Below are 18362 nucleotides of genomic sequence, written 5' to 3' on the forward strand. Positions count from 1 at the left end.
GACGCGTTTCAGAAAGGCGGGGCATAGAGGAGAAACAATAATGTACAGTATGTGGAAAATAATGTGTATTTTGAACCTTAAACCGCATAAACACATTTCATTACACCAAATACACAAAATAATGTTCTTTTTAGCAACATCATATGACCCCTTTAATTTTAGCTCAATCCTGAGTAAAAGCCTGCAGGCTACAGACTCTCACACAAAAGCCAGAGAGAAGGATGGAGACAAGACGAGACATTAATGACTGAAGCAAACGGAAGTGGTGTGCGAAACACACCAGCATGATTCTAGGTGTTTGTGGGCATTTTACCAAGCACACACTTCTCCTCAACATGACACATGGTTTGTGGTATGAGATTTTGTTGTTGAAGTTGATTTACATGCCAAAGTTTAATGCTTAGGAGCTTTTAAGATCTCTAAGCACAAGTATGAGCTTTAGTAATGATGATTTAACAGATGCCATTAATAATACAGTGATTCAATGGAGGAGAGGAGACTAAACATGTGCAGTCGATAGATTGTGCTCACGTTGATGGACAGATGACGACCTTCATCAGCAAAGCAGGAAATAGAGGGGTGATTAGCATGATGAGCTCAACACACACACACACACACACACCTCTTAGCTATTGGTACAATCAGCTCACAAGGGGATGCTTCGGGGTTTGTAGCTGTGAGAGTTTGTGTGTCAAACTCAATCAAAGACAGCCTGAAGTGTGTGTTTGTCTGCTTGCGTGTGTGTGTGTGAGAGAACTTATGTGTCACAGCTGGTTTCCTGTTTCCACCTTCTCTACATTAATTAGTTATCAGCTCTATCCAAGGAACACAGACGTAATTGGCAGATTACAGCACAATTTTCCTTAATTGCATCCTGTGATGTGACATTGACTTTAGGTGCATAACTAACATACCCACACCGAACCCAAACCTCCGTCAGCCCCTTGCCCTCCAGTTTATTGTATTGTATCATTATATAATGTTAAAACAATGTTTATAGGTGGAACTTAGTGGTTTTGCATTTCTGTCGTTAAATGTCTTCCTTCTGTGTAAATTTGTTTATTATTGTAATGAATATAATGCATTAAACAGCAGAATATAATGAAAGTCTACATGACATCGACTAAGGGCTAGTGATTAATATTAACTAATAACCAATATTTTAAGCTAATAGTTTTGTTTTAGCTAGATAATCCAAGCCTTCCCCCCCATATTGGCATTAGTATTGTAGTAATTTAATGTGATAAAAAGTTTACAGCAATAATAACAAAACTGAGGTTTGTGAGTGGATAATAAAAATGTAAAATAAACAATATTTTTAAAATAATTGTTTAATAAGTAGTCAAACTAAAATAAAAAAATAATGAAATATTTTATGAATAAATAATAAAATAATTGTATATATAAATAATTCTAAAATGAAAAAAATCTAAATGAAATGCTTACTAAATAAATTAATGTTATATTTGTTTACCTGCATGTCATGTGACTGTTAACCAACATCAGAGAACTGTGAACGTGTGAAAATCTACTTGAAGATTTTAAATGAATCTTTAAATAATCTGACAACAATTATTTAAATAGTAATTTGAAAACCTTCAAATAGATATAAAGGTTGTCGTTTGTGTTTGTGAATCACCGGCTGAATTTAGTTTCATGTTGACTGTAAATGAATCAGGTGTGAATGACGAATCAGGCGTGACGTGAACTTTTACACTATTAGAGAGAAAGAAAGAGTGATTGAGAGGTAGAGGGCAAAAGAGATGCAGAACTGGAGCTGATGCAAACACAATAACTTCTATTAGCAAGTTAATAAAGAGCTGACGTTCGTATCTGTCTTAAAGAGATGAGGATGTAGAGATAGAGGCTCTTTTTTTCTTCACTGATAAGCGTGTGGCGTCCCCATCTCTTATATCCGTTCTTATATTCTTGAATGTTTTTTATCTCTCTCTTTTGAAATTTTTTAAAACAAAACCATTTAGATTTTATTGTTTTACTCTCGACTCAGAGTCAGTATTTAAAATATGAAAATCCATAACAATACTTTAACTTAAGACATTTTTACAACTACTTTTTACTACGCACACACGCACACACACACACACACACACACACACACACACATTTACAGTATATATTCATTCCTCAATGTGCGTCTGTAATCTTTCATCAAACTTGCTCCTTTCCTTCAGCTGATGTCATCTAGACCTCTTATTTTTAGCTCCTCCCCTTCAACCACCTGTCATATAGAGACCATCTAGTTCCTGACAGAGAAAAGTCCCGTTGAATGTCCTTTTGTGGAAGTAAATTGGTTTGGAATGGCATTTTATGTTGACTTTATGACACCAGCATTCAAAACACAACATGGTGTGCTGATAAAAACAGCAGCCATGACTGTCTTCTCACAACAAACGTCCATCTCTCTTTCTCCCGAGCTCGAGTTCCTCGCCCGCTCTTATCCTGCTTGATCTATAGACCTCCTTTTCTATTAGTCTGTTGTCTCCAGCCTCTGCGGGAATAGCGCTCACATTATGTATGTTTCTTGTCACTCAAGTCCCTTAGTCCTTTCCGTCTCGCCACATCTGTATCGAATCTCTCCGTTCGAATCTCTGGAGGCCATATCTTTTTCTTCCATTGACTGCTTCCTTTTAGCATTGTCTGACTCAGAGTTTTGCCGTCTCTCTCACTCTCGCTCTGTTTTATTGAACTGTTCCTCTGCCTGGCGGGATTCGTGCGCTGTCTGCTTGGCGGAGTCCACTATTATTCCTTAATGACGCAGCATCTGTCTCTGTCAACAGCCCGCCTTCATGGGCTGATAAGCGGAGCCGTTTTTCTCTCCGACGCGAGCAAGTCGCGTAAAAAAAAAAGAGAGAAAACCTCAAACAAATCTTTTTGCGAAGAAAAAAAATAAGACACAAGGTCAAATTGAAACTCTTTTGCTGCTTTGTCTCTGGTGTTTGGAAAGGAAGCTGGCTGTCAGGGAGGGAAAGTAAATCTGCTGGAGTGTAATTACAGGTACGGGCGCGTGTGTTGAAGTGTTTACCGAGAGAGCTGTTTTAGGTTATCATCATTTACTCACCCTCATGGCTTCCCAGTCCGGTATGACTCTCTTAGCAGGACACTAAAGGAGATGTTTAGCAGCATCCATCCATCCATTCATCCATCCATCCATATCAATAAGAACATAAATCAAATATGTGAGTAAGCCAATTAAAAAATAAAGTATTTCTAAGTAAATTAATTTATTTCATGTAAATCCACAAAAATTACTATTAAATATATTTAATGACTATAATAAAATGACTATAATAAATATTAAGAATATATATACAGTGGGTACGGAAAGTATTCAGACCCCCTTAAATTTTTCACTCTTTGTTATATTGCAGCCATTTGCTAAAATCATTTAAGTTAATTTTTTTTCCTCATTAATGTACACACAGCACCCCATATTGACAGAAAAACACAGAATTGTTGACATCTTTGCAGATTTATTAAAAAAGAAAAACTGAAAAATGCTCAGTATTTAGTAGAAGCACCCTCTTGATCTAATACAGCCATGAGTCTTTGGGAAAGATGCAACAAGTTTTTCACACATGGATTTGGGGATCCTCTGCCATTCCTCCTTGCAGATCCTCTCCAGTTCTATCAGGTTGGATGGTAAACGTTGGTGGACAGCCATTTTTAGGTCTCTCCAGAGATGCTCAATTGGGTTTAAGTCAGGGCTCTGGCTGGGCCATTCAAGAACAGTCACAGAGTTGTTGTGAAGCCACTCCTTCGTTATTTTAGCTGTGTGCTTAGGGTCATTGTCTTGTTGGAAGGTAAACCTTAGTTCCAGTCTGAGGTCCTGAGCACTCTGGAGAAGGTTTTCGCCCAGGATATCCCTGTACTTGGCCGCATTCATCTTTCCCTCGATTGCAACCAGTCGTCCTGTCCCTGCAGCTGAAAAACACCCCCACAGCATGATGCTGCCACCACCATGCTTCACTGTTGGGAACATATATACATAAAATGTATACTAAATTGTTGCATTATTATAATGTATTATATTTATTAAATATATATATATATGTGTGTGTGTGTGTTTAAATATAATTATATAGTGTGTGTGTGTGTGTATATCCTGCTTCCTCCATCTCAACACACACACACACACACATACACAAACACACACACACACACATTCTAAAGTATATTATTTTCTCCACATTTTGACCTAATTTCTTCTCCTGAAAGCTAAAGTTCATGAGTCACTCCAGCATTTCACACTTTACTGAATACAAATACAGATTAAATTTAAACCTGTTTTGTTAATAATAGCCTCTCAATAAAGGCGGTTTAGCATTGGCTGTATCTAAATATTGTTTTTCTTTTCCATATTGAGGGCATTAAAAATCCAAAAATTAAAAATAAGAAAGATTATTTATTGGTTCTAGCCACTTTGCATTACCTTATAAAACAATGTAAAGGTTATATAAATATAATTTCAACTGCATGTTTTTTTCAGCATTTAATTACAATAAAAAATGTATAAATAATGTACAAATGTTTGATATGCTAGGTATTAATTATTTTGCAATATAAATATGCATGGTATTTATATTACATAAATAATTTTAACTCCAGCCTAAAAGCATTTATTTATTTATTTGTTTATCTATTTATTTATTTAGATGAGTTGGATGAGGTAGTGAAGGAAAAGCATAAATGTGTCCAACATACATCCAATATATCCAATTGTTCAGTATTTTTTAATTTGTCTAACATTTTCTGGTCTAGGTGCTTCTAAATGTTTGATGAAAATAATCTTATTTTTAAGATTTAAAACATTTTAAGAATGTTTTTTGCTGTTATTGACCTTCCTGGCATTAAGGGGGCAGTATTTGTGTTCAGACAGAACCAATATATCCAATTGTTCAGTATATTCAGTATTTTTTTATTTGTCTAACATTTTCTGGTCTAGGTGCTTCTAAATGTTTGATGAAAATAATCTTATTTTTAAGATTTAAAACATTTTAAGAATGTTTTTTGCTGTTATTGACCTTCCTGGCATTAAGGGGGCAGTATTTGTGTTCAGACAGAAATGCATATATTAGAACACATTATGTTCATCACATCCTAAGACAGACAGAAAAATATGAACATCTTTAATTAATTAATTTACTGAGTTTAAATGGGAACTGTGTTCTTGTTTTATGAGATCAGTATCTGGCATAACACTGTGTGTATTTTATATCAAACACGCTAATGACTTTTTCAAGGGCTTTATAATTGTATTCCAAAAATAACAAGTATCACAGTTTTAAAACTAGGTTACGTTAATGTCCCTTCCCTCTCTAGTCGCCAGCCCATTCCATGCAATGGCCGCTAATTCTGTCCCAATTCACTCAAGTTGACATAAAACAGTGCTTGTGGTTTAGCCATTATCTGGTAACAGGGGAACACACAGCTTCAAACATGGTGTTAGAGGCCGAAGCCCTTACTAAAGCATCCACCAGTTGTGTATGTGTGTGTGTGTGTGTGTGTGTATGTGTGTGTGTGTGTGTGTGAACGGATCCCTCTTTCTAGGGAGATTACTATTGGCTTTTTGCCTAGTCCTCAGTTTGACATAGATGGATTTGTGGGTAATGGAGTCCCTGGGGTGGAGGGGATAACTGGGCGTCCCAGGGGGTCAGATTACGGTGGACGGCATGGCGGTGTGCTGAGTCAGGCTGTAAGACCAGACCTGCTGTGTGTAAATCACTGGGAAAAGCGCTGACATGAGGAACAATGCTGACCCATAAGTCCACATCAGATTGTGGCATGACTTGCACTTCTTCTAGTTCACATCTGTTAGCTTTGAGGTTTTACTATTTAGTGTATAACTGTACAGCATAATAAAAATGATTTTGGATTATTTTAAATTATGTTGGAATATTAAATGTATTATTTGGCAACTGGAAGATTGGAGGATGAGTCATTGCATTAAAATTGCTTGCACTGTGTTTAATGTATGTATGCCGTTTTAGTACTTAATATATATATATATATATATGACTTGTCAAATTTGTTCCAATGCCATTACCATATGGTGCTGCTAGTTGTGCAGAAATGAAACGTTTCACTTATAATGAGATGTTCGCAAAGGCGTGTTTGAGTGATAGTGTGTGTTTGAAATGCCTGACACGCATCCCACATCGAACGAGATATTTATCACATTTTATCAGGCCAGAAAATCAAACATTTATATATGGTAAAATGTTACTTATACATTCTTATATTTTAATGTTTATTTATAATATTAAATAATGTATGTTTACATTTTATATAAATATTAATATCTAATTGCTTTAATAATAAAATACATATTTCAATATATATAAAATGATAAGGTAAACAGTTATGAAATTAATCAACGTAATGAATAGTGTAATGATTTTACTTGACGATTAAGTTTCTTAGAATATACCAGTACACTAGTTTCATGGTTACTCAACTTACTGGAACATATTAACTAAGAAATATTTTTTAAAGCTCATTAAAATGGTGATAAATGATTTCAAATGGGCTGTTTCAGTGATTTAATGATTTAGTTTGAGACATCACTTAAAAATCTATCTATCTATCTATCTATCTATCTATCTTTGACAAAAAATAAACTCTTTTATTATTCTATTTTTTTTTTTTTTTGAAAATATATAAATGATTAGATTTCTAAATATTGACTTTAATATGTAAAATATAAAGATTTTTGTTTTGAGTTGCAAAAGTCTGTCATTTTTAATGTAATTGATCACAAAGGAAATTACTGTGTGCCTGACCTTTGACCTTTGCCCTCCCACAGATTTATAATGAGAAGAGAAATCAGTTTGCTGTGGAGCGAAGTACGCCCAAACAGCTGGTGGAGAAGGTATCAGGAGACATCGCCAAACTGCTCAACAGGAAACGCAAAGCACTGGAGGTGAGCAGCGCTAACAATCGCTCTCTCCCAGCAGGAAGTCGAGCCATTGATAATCGTGGTGTAAAACTCTTATCTGTTGCATTAAAAAGGGGAATCGATCCACTGTCTCTTTTAATAAAAAAAAAATTGGATTTCTAAAAAAATATTATCAATGCCCACTGTTCTCTATTAGCCTGCTTAACTAAGCAGGTAATGAGTTTGTCTTCCTCCAATCTGCTCCCTCTTCAAATCCACAGTACATGACACAGTGACACATAAGATGCTCGTAGAGCTTTCAGGGATGAATGGAGCATCACATTTACACATTTACATAAAAAATGCTGTGGTGTACTACCATGTTTTTTGGACATATGCACCACGGTATTGAAGATCTTGAAGTGCTTTTTGTTGTGTTGGTTTGAGTCTTTTATAGGTTGAATACGCAGGCGCATGTGACAATTATAGCTGAAAAATGAGTGTTTATTAAGCTTCAGAAATGAGTCATGTGTTTGGTAAGTAAAGTACTTTAGTAATTTTGACTAAAAGTAGCATATGAACACTGCCTGAGGTCTTTCACTGGGAGACACTCAGAATTTCTTATCATAAATTGGTGTTCGAGTGAGATTAGCTAAGGTTCTACAATGCCATGCAGACACACACACAGGAGACTCAAAATGACTGCTCTTAATTCTAGTTTGCTGAATGCTTCCTATTTCGTCAGCGACCTTCTAATGCATCCTAACTGCACAAATGCTACTTTGATGGTGGCGATGCTTTAAAGCAGATGAGAGTTTTCCCACTAAAACACTCGCTGAGAAGTTGCGTCTCTTTGTGCTCTCTTTAAGAAGTGGCGTCACCTTTTAAAAGCACCACTGCAAAAGTATTAAAGCAAGGCACCACAGGTAAATAGGGTATATAAATGTAACCTGTAGATATCACCACACTTGCACAGTTGACTGATTACATTAAAGGAGACATAACACACACAGTTTCACCCAATCTCATGTTAATCTTGAGTACCTATAGAGTAGTACTGCATCCTTCATATCTTTAAAAAGTCTTTAGTTTTATCATATTTGATGCAGTTTCACTTACTGTCTGCAGTTCTGAATCATGACCGTCCCGTGCAGCGCTGCTGAATGAAGCGTGTTGATGGGTTAGGGTCTCGCTCTTGCTCTGGTTGATGCGTGCGCGGGCGCGTTTTTCCGGGAGAAATGTTCATATAAGGAGTTCCACCCTCGTTTAAGTCATGAAGAGCATCGATCGAAAAGAACTCTCAGAAACTTGTACGAACCCGGAAGTAAGATTTTTGGCACAGAAATACTCCGTCATACGTCCAAATTGCCGCAAGCGACAACAGTGTACCATCTCAGTACACAGCAGTGGATTTATTGATTTATTTAATGTATATTTCTGCTGCCACACAGATCTAAATTAAACATGCGATTTATTTCCCAGCTGTTTACCTTCACAGACATAACCGACTGTTTTTGTAACTCATGTGTGTTTTTAACGTAAACTTGTGTGTGAATGAGAACTTAGTTTAGTACTCGCATGCTGTGACAGCCGCTTTCTCTCCGTGTGCTCTCAGAAAACCGTATATCAGAAGTTTAAACTCATATGGGTCAAAACGCATGATTTCAGCGCGATAAACATGATGTTTTTTAGCAGGTCCGAGCTGTAATGGCGCAGCTCTATTCTGGAAAAGGGGGCGGGGAGCAGCAGCTCATTTGCATTTAAAGAGACAGGCCCGAAAAACAGCGTGTTTCTGCTTCCACTCAAAATAGGCATTTTCAAAATGATGTAATAAATGATCTGTGGAGTATTTTGAGCTGGAATTTCACAGACACATTCTGGGGACACCAGAGACTTATATTACATATTGTAAAAAGGGGCATAATATGTCTCCTTTAACAGTGTAAACAACTCTGAATGCATGAAACAGCATTGTACCGCCCCCCTTAAGTATTGCATTTTTTTGTATTACAAGTTTTCTTAAAAAATGCAAATGAAGAGATATTTAATTGAATATGCACTCATTTGCATACATTTCCAGAACAAAATTTTACATTGGATAAAGCCAGGTTCAAAATTCTTGTTTTATTTTGTTGGCAAGTTAAAGGTTTTTACAGATGGGATTTTGGATATCTCTTTTCATCATTTTATAAAGAAAACACTGTCAATAGCCTAAATAAATAAATAAAATAAACAACAACAACAATAATAATAATAATAATAAATTAAAAAATAATAATTAATAACGACGACGACGACGACGATGATGATGATAATAATAATAGTAATAGTAATAATAATAATAATTTTGTTTTTAAGAATTAAGAAATTTGTATAAAATCAAGCAAAAAAAAAAGTTAGATCAAGTGTCCATGCTGGAAATATTAGATTCAGCCCCGGATGCCATATCCTGTCAGAAAATATCTGTTTTGTCTGGTGTCCGAACAACTAGTCAGTAGATTTATCTTATACACAAAACATGTTAACAGCATGTCTTCTGTGGAACCCAAAACTGTATTAACAGTCTTCTGTCAGCCAAGAAATTGACTGAGAAATCCAGAGAGGAGCAGGAGATGAAATAATGATGATAACAATTAGCGTTTATTAGAGTTTATTGAACAATCTAAATTGTGTATGTTTCAGTGCTCAGACTTCTTGCCTTAAACCTGTTATTGGACTTCAGCTTCAATATACTAGCTCAACAATTCTGGCCCATCCCTACCAGCTACTTTTAATTTTGCTCTACTAATGAAAAATTGTTTGTTTACAATGTTGCAGTTGGAATTGTGTTTAGACAACACAAACTATATTTCCCTCGTCATTTTGGATTCATTACAATGCATTTGGGATTGGCTTTTCTGCAAATGATGCAAGTAATGCTTGTTTAAATTTGTGCCCAAATGAGACATCTGGTAAAGCAATGTAATTTTGCTGCCTACTGAAGATTGTTGCACGTTGCTGTCTTGCTAGGCAGCTCGCTAGGGTTTGGAACGGAGCCGATGTTTCAGTGCTATGGAATTGAGTTGGTTGGCCACAAAGCGGCAGTGCTCCGGGTGCTTCCGAGCAGCATTTGTGACTGAACAGCTAAAGATAGGGCCCGCTGCTATTGGGGCCAGCAGTATGCTGGCGACTAGACCCAACCATCACCCGAAGTCCAGCAGACTCCCGACAACTGAGAGAAAGAGAGCGAGCGAGAGAGATGGAGAGAGAAAATGGGCCCAGAGTGAGAACAGCCCTTCAGGCGTTAGGAAATGCGAGGAAATGAAGTTCTGAAATCATTGATTTCAAAATGAGCTGCAGACGGGAGAAATTGAGAGGAAAGAGGGGGCGATGTAGGACATAGGATATAGAACAAGGTAAAGCAAGAGAGAACAAGAAAGAGAGGAATGAGGAGACGTCTTGTAATCTCATGATAAAGAGTTGGCGGGGATGAGTTTTGACAGTGTTTTATAGAGGCTTATAGATGGATCATATTAAATCTTGTATTGTGATTTATGGCTGTTTGCACAATTGAATCGGTGTTTGAATGTCAATAAATTAGCTGCAAACTCATAATCTTGCACACATGAAAAAAGTTAATAATGTGCATAGAATCAACAAAGTTTGGGAAAGCCAAAGTAAAAATTCATAAGCCATAATTTAAAAACGTATTTTTTTTTAAACTTATACATTTTTGTTAATGTTTAATACAGAGATTTAAGTATTTTTATGTGGAAATTCATTTTGAAAATTGGGTAAAACATTTGCAAAAACATGTATTTTTGCATTTAAGGTTCTAAAAGTTTTACAAAGAAGAAATAAATTTTCTGTTTTAAGTGCGGAAACTGGTCCACACCCGTGTCGACCTGTTTATTTGCACCTGCTTCTTTAGGTCACAGCTAATGAGTGTGATAGATAGACCCCGCGCCCCAATTCACGCACTATCTGTCCTAAATAATAAGTCAGATTAAGATTAGTGTGTCCCAAATCATAGTCCGTTGAAAATAGTTCACCAAAGCTGCCAGGAGGATGCAGTTTTTTCAGTGGCTTTATTAATGAGCAGAAATGCGAGCAGAACGGATGTCTATGTAAATTATTAGTAAAACCATTCTTATGTAAGTTTTCGCAATGAATTACGGTCGTAAACAATTCTTATATACATTTTCTCTGAACTGGCTCTGAACATTGCCAATTTCTGTGTAAATCGTTTGTCTAAGCATTCCTGTGTTAGCTGTTGCATTGAATGTGCAGAACAAATTTCTGGGTAAGTAAATTGTCACATTGAATTGATTACCGTATTGGCCCGAATATAAGACGACCCTGATTATAAGACGACCCCCTCTTTTTCCAGATGTACCTTTTGGAAAAAGGCTTTTTAAAAAACAAATCTTGTTTTTTCTCAGTAAAACACATTTTGTCTTCAATTATTTTCATATTGCATATTTTTCCTATTTTAATTTTTGTTTTGAAAGTATGGTAAAAACTGGTAAAATGTACCAACAATCACATTTAAAAAATAAACACTTTTTGATATACCATTTAAAAAAAAAAACAGGTAGCCCATCTGAATTAGGACATTTAGGCTATCCATCTAATACCAGCCTACCAAAATCTTATTAACAGTAGAAGTAGAGTTGGTCCCATCAGGCTAACGTGACAGTCACGACTCATGAAGCTGTAAGGTTTTTTTTTCTTTTGTTTTTACTCGCGATCTTTACAACACGCATTACATTACGTATTTCATGGCACACTCGTTTTATGCGTATTTGGCGCCACCTATTGTTGTGGGTGTATTATTGACATGGCAAAGTCTAGACCCTGAATATAAGACAACCGCGTTTTTTCAGATGTATTTCCAAGAAAAAAACATCGTCTTATATTCGGGACAATACGGTATGTACATAATCAGGCCCCGTCCACACGGAGACGCATTTAGCTGTATACGCATAAATTTTGTATCGTATAGGCGTTTCGTCCAGACGGATCCGGCGTTTTGGGAGAGTGAAACCGATAATTTTTGAAACCGGGTCCTAGAGTGGATAAATTTGAAAACGCCACCCTTGCGTTTTCGTGTGCACAGCGAATCCGTATATTTTCTGAAACGATGACGTCATCAGCCCACGTCTTGCCCCTAGTCAGACACCACTACAAAACATGAACAAACACTGAACGATTATCTTTTTATTAACTAACATTAACACGGATTAATAAATGTATTGTTCCATGTTTGTTTGTATACCGCGTGCAAGGTTTATGAGCATAGTCCAAGACTTCTTCTCCATTTTTAGTGTATCTCTGTGGCAGAATTACAGCGCCACATGCTGGTCTGGCATGTATACTACATCGTTTTGTGTCGGTTTAGTGGTTTCGTGTGGACGCAGATATTTCTTGAGACGAGGAGAAAAAAAAAGATCGGATAGGGAAAGCTCTGGCTTCGTGTGGACGGAGCCTCAATGTGTGTGTAAATTGCATGTAAAAGTTCATAGGTAAATTGTCGCTTTGATTTGGCTATGTACATAGAAAATTTCTGGGTAAGTCATTCATAAAATCACATCAAATCATGTGCATAATAAATATGTGTAGAATGTCTGTACATTATTTCTTATTTAGATTTTTTGCTTTGGCTGCATATGTAGCAAATTTCTATGTAAACTGTTCGTAAAATCATTCTCACATAAAACTATGCACATCAAATTTCTACGTAAATACTTCATGAAACCATGTTTAAATATATTGTCGCATTGATTTGATTATGTGCTTAACATATTTCTATGTAAATTGTTTGGAATACTTTTTATTTGTAAATTGGCTTGAAGTTGCACATAGAATTATCTGTTTGTGCATCAGTTCTTACGTAAATTGTTGCTTTTTAATCATCAATTTTTTGTGTAGATCTTTCATTAAACAGGATAGAATGATGTGCATATTGAACTTTAGTTCCTATGTGTTCATCAACCATTTCTTTCAAAAATTGTTGCATTGGCTTGATGGTTTACATACAAATCTGCTGTGCACAGATTCCAATTCTTACATAAATTGTTGCATTCAATTTCATATATGACAAATTCCTATGCAAACCATTCTTACATAAACTGTTGCATTCAGTTGTTTCATGAATGTGATCTTTCGCTGCTTCTTTTTTGTGTTTTACTCTAGAAGCTCGATGTGCATTGGGGTCAGCCATGTTGTCCTGAAATGAGTCGCTTCCTGTCTGTTAGTTTTTCGGCTGCATTTAGTAGCATTTTAATGATCTGAGACAGACTCCTCACGAAGGGCTGATGTTGTGCTCGTGGAGAGATGGTGCTCTTCTGGAATGCCCTGACTGTTTCTGCCCGTGTTTGTGTGCTAGTGTCCCGCCGCATATTTTTAGAAGCTCTTAAATCTTTATTACTGTGACCGCGGTGCGTGTGACTGGCAGATGTCAAGGCCAGGCCTGGGAAGCTGTCATGTAAATGAACAGTGCTGCAGCCGTACGGATCACAGCTGAGCTCAGCTTTGTGTCTCTCGTTCTCTCTCTCTTTTATGGAAACCAGCTGATACTGCAGAACAGAACCTGTCAATCAAACTCAGGGCATGGCACCACTTACATTATGTCACTTACAGGCTTGCGATGTCATATTCTCCTTCTCCTAATACAAACCAATGCAAAAACAACATCTTACTAGTAAGCACCATATGATGTAGATTGTGTATGACTGACCCTGATTAGGACTGTTATGATGAACTGGATCGTATTGACTGGACGTTGCGCAGATGCAGCATGTGACTGAGCGAATCAGGCCGTCTTTCTCTCGTAAATGCTGCGAAATCCAGTATGACATTGTGGAAGCAGACACGCAGGGGAAACGGGATTGTTGTTGTGTACTGTATTACAGCGTGCACACTTCATCATATTGTGATTTGGTTTTTCGGACTGAGGTACCCTGGTGGACTCTCCTCTGCCCGCGTGTAATTGGCCGGCCCCACTGATCTTCATACGTGCTAAATTTAGTCCCGTGCTCTCTGCCGCCCCTAAAAATAAACACACAATTAATTACTCCTGCTGTTTCACTAATGAGAGGACCGTTTTGATCGGCCTCATCAGACAGGAAATACTCAGTAGGGCAACACGGCGCTTTTGTGTTTCTTTAGGTGCACATTAACAGGGACGGGCAACACTTAATATTAACTTTGTTAATTACGGTAACAAACATTGGAGTGTAGAAAATAAATAGTCCAGACTCTAACAAAATATATATCTTATTAAAATGTTTTTAAAAGAAGTCTCTTATGCTCAGTAAGTTTGCATTTACAGTATTTGATCGGGAATACAGTAATATTGTGAAATATAACAACTTAAAATAACTGTTTTCTATTTTTAAAATGTAACTTTGAATTATAGTGTATCGTGGTTTCCACAAAAATATGAAGCAGCAGGACTGGTTTCAACAGTCAATAATAATCAGTTTATTGTGCAGCAAATCAGCATATTTTAATGATTTTTTAAGGATCATGTGACACTTAAGACTGGAGTAATGATGCTGGAAATTCAGCTTTGAACATGAATAAATTGCATTTTCAGATATATTACAATAGAAAAGAGTTGTTGTAAAATGTAATAATATTTCAACATAATACAACAATACAGTTTTTACTGCTTTTTTTTATCAAATAATTGCAGACTTAATGGGCAGAAGAGACTCCTTTCAAAAATTATTTAAAAAAATTGTAATTAGTCCAAACTTGTAATTAGTCCAAACAGTAGTTTATATATACAGTGGGTACGGAAAGTATTCAGACCCCCTTAAATTTTTCACTCTTTGTTATATTGCAGCCATTTGCTAAAATCATTTAAGTTAATTTTTTTTCCTCATTAATGTACACACAGCACCCCATATTGACAGAAAAACACAGAATTGTTGACATCTTTGCAGATTTATTAAAAAAGAAAAACTGAAATATAACATGGTCCTAAGTATTCAGACCCTCTGCTCAGTATTTAGTAGAAGCACCCTCTTGATCTAATACAGCCATGAGTCTTTTTGGGAAAGATCCAACAAGTTTTTCACACCTGGATTTGGCGATCCTCTGCCATTCCTCCTTGCAGATCCTCTCCAGTTCTGTCAGGTTGGATGGTAAACGTTGGTGGACAGCCATTTTTAGGTCTCTCCAGAGATGCTCAATTGGGTTTAAGTCAGGGATCTGGCTGGGCCATTCAAGAACAGTCACAGAGTCGTTGTGAAGCCACTCCTTCGTTATTTTAGCTGTGTGCTTAGGGTCATTGTCTTCTTGGAAGGTAAACCTTCGGCCCAGTATGAGGTCCTGAGCACTCTGGAGAAGGTTTTAGTCCAGGATATCCCTGTACTTGGCCGCATTCATCTTTCCCTCGATTGCAACCAGTCGTCCTGTCCCTGCAGCTGAAAAACACCCCCACAGCATGATGCTGCCACCACCATGCTTCACTGTTGGGACTGTATTGGACAGGTGCCTGGTTTTCTCCACACATACCGCTTAGAATTAAGGCCAAAAAGTTCTATCTTGGTCTCATCAGACCAGAGAATCTTATTTCTCACCATCTTGGAGTCCTTCAGGTGTTTTTTTAGCAAACTCCATGCGGGCTTTCATGTGTCTTGAACTGAGGAGAGGCTTCCGTCGGGCCACTCTGCCATAAAGCCCCGACTGGTGGAGGGCTGCAGTGATGGTTGACTTTCTACAACTTTCTCCCATCTCCCGACTGCATCTCTGGAGCTCAGCCACAGTGATCTTTGGGTTCTTCTTTACCTCTCTCACCAAGGCTCTTCTCCCCCGATAACTGTATATATATATATATATATATATATATATATACTTTATACACACACACACATATATATATATATTACTCACACTGGTTTCTGAAATCATTAAATTGCTTCATATAGTTTCGTGTATTCAGACTTTAGTTTTGTGTTATTGATCTGTTAAGCATTACATTATTTTATATGTTAACTCAGCAATTTATGTAAAATCAATGATTTAGTCATGAAAGTCATTATAAAGCCTTTTCAGAGATTTTGTCTCTGAGTTTCAGAGATATATGATTGTTGAGTGTTGTTCTTTCTTTGACTCAAAAATTGACGGAAAGCACATTGTTGAGGCCCAAGTAATACATTGAACCAAACTATTTAGAGTTTATTTGAGGTATCTTTATTTAGGAGGTTTTCTGTTTGTAGACTTAGATTTTGCATTCTATCTAGTTAACTGACAAGCTTTCTAAAGTTGATGTAGTTACCAGAGGTGTGTAAAACTACACATTGACTAGTTTATTATTCTTTAGGAAACACTGTATAATTAGGCTGGTGTATTCCTGATTTTGGACAGCATCCATTAGCAGACACAGTTCTCTGTGTATTTTATAATTTCAGAGAACAGCAGCATCACGGCAGATGCTGTATTATTCATCAGTACAGTTGAGTTTGTCATTTGTACAGTTCACCTGACCATGTGTCATGCCGTGACTCGTGCGGTTTTCCCCTCAGAGTTCAGTCCGGTCATGTCATCGCCCGGTGAGTGATGATGAATAAAGGGAAGCGTGACCCAAAGTTCACTCTTGTTGGGCCTTTGAGCCGTGTCTCAAACATGGCACCCAGAGGGACCCGGAGAGTGTGATCCAGACGACAGACAGCCAATTGGTCTCTGTGAGGACTTGTCAGGTTTAGTCGGCTGGTATTATTGTGCTGGAAGCTCCATCTATTCTAGAAAACCCTAGACGATTTTGCTCAGATGCTTTCCATCGTTTACTGTAAACATAGTGAATCACTGGCATTGAAATGTGTTCTGGGGTTGAGAGTCGAGATTGTAATTTTTAATTTTTTCTTTTTTTTGAATTCATGCGTTTAAGGAGCTAAAATCGTCTTGATTTTAGAATTTATGATTCATAAATTATATATATTGTCATTATCATTAGTAGTTTTAAAAAATGTATAAAACAACAAATCAAGAGTCTATGAAGCTGTAATAGTCTCAAAATTAATGTATTTACAAATATTCACAAAATAAGTTTATATAACTCATGACCTAGTTCATACTGACAAAATACGATTTGCAAATTTACAGTCACAAAATAAGGTTCACAATTACAAAATAAAATTCATAAATACAGAAATATAAATACATGCATTTGGGAATGTAAATTCAGTTGTGCATTTGCAAAACGTATTTTGTCAATATGCATTAGGTTTGAGAATTGGTATTTGCGAATATATTACATTTTATTGTAAATGTGAATTAGTTTTGGCATTTGTGAATCATATTTTGTAAATGCTTTAATTTTAGTCATTTTCTTTTTAGATCCATACTGTGATGGCTGAGCGATTTAATATTAAATGATTTAATATTGTACATTATGTAATATTATATTATATAGTATAACATTATTAGTTATTGTATATTAAATTAATGCAAATTTACAAAATATTTGTAGAATATTTTGCTAAATAATAAGTGTCTTAATATACGTCCATTACAGTTTTTGCATGTGCTGTATATTTATGTTTGCTACATAAATTATACTTAAAGAAACTAAAAATATGTTATTAACTTATACAGTTAGAATGTTACATTAAATAATCTAACTGACATATTTAATATTTAATATCTTTTTTACATTACACAAATGTCATGTTATTTTAAAGAGATAGTTCACCTAAAAATGACAATTCTGTCATAATTTACTCACCTTTAAGTTGTCCCAAGTCTGGAAAAAAAAAAAAAATTGTATGGAAGTCAACGGGGACCAACAGCTGTTTGGAGTAAATGATGACATAATTTTCATTTTTGGGTGAACTGTCCCTTTAACACTATTCCTTTTCTGCATTTCAAGCACTGTTATTTCCCTCTGGAAGGTAAATATAATTAATTGGCATTTGTGTTTCAAATGGTATAAAATCGTCTTCAAGCTAATGGTAACAAAATATTGAGTTCCTGTTGATCTGTGGTGCAGAAAAACTCCAGGATGCGGAGCAGTACTTGCTTAGTCAGGAGGAGGCGAGTGTGACGATGACAGATGGAGGAGTTATATTGAGAGGAAGGCGGTGTTGGGGGCTGCTAATGTATGCAGAACAATTGCACGACTTCACAACGCTAATCTACATGCACTCACGCACTTACTTCAATAAACTTTCCTCCATTTGTAGTCTTGCCGTAAACCTACTCCCTCACCATACTGTTCCCAAATGTATCGTTGGCCTGAAGTTCCTGGGTCCACTGGTACGCCGGTAACAAAAGCAGAGCGATTGTGCTTCCCCTCCATCCAAGTGCCTCAAAAAAGAGGAAGACAAAACTAAGAAAAGCAATTTAATTTTCAATTTCCTGCAGGCCCACAGTGAAGCGGTTATAGCGCTCCAGTCCCTTTGGAAAGGGAGAGAACTAGGCCACAGTCTCCTTGCACGAAAATAGCACACATCAACATCAGCTTGCGAAAATCACACAG

The 18362-nt window shown here is 36.5% G+C and overlaps 1 protein-coding gene across 1 annotated transcript in view; it reads left to right on the plus strand.

The window, feature by feature from the left end:
- cacna2d2a (calcium channel, voltage-dependent, alpha 2/delta subunit 2a) overlaps window positions 1–18362 on the plus strand; it is a 210312-nt gene that overhangs the window by 43961 nt on the left and 147989 nt on the right. The window contains 1 exon segment of the mRNA XM_016557999.1: window positions 6824–6940. Within this exon segment, the coding sequence (XP_016413485.1) occupies window positions 6824–6940 (117 nt within the window).

Source organism: Sinocyclocheilus rhinocerous, unplaced genomic scaffold (assembly GCF_001515625.1).
Source record: "Sinocyclocheilus rhinocerous isolate Xijiao unplaced genomic scaffold, SAMN03320098_v1.1 scaffold1488, whole genome shotgun sequence".
Classification (NCBI taxonomy): Eukaryota; Metazoa; Chordata; class Actinopteri; order Cypriniformes; family Cyprinidae; genus Sinocyclocheilus; species Sinocyclocheilus rhinocerous.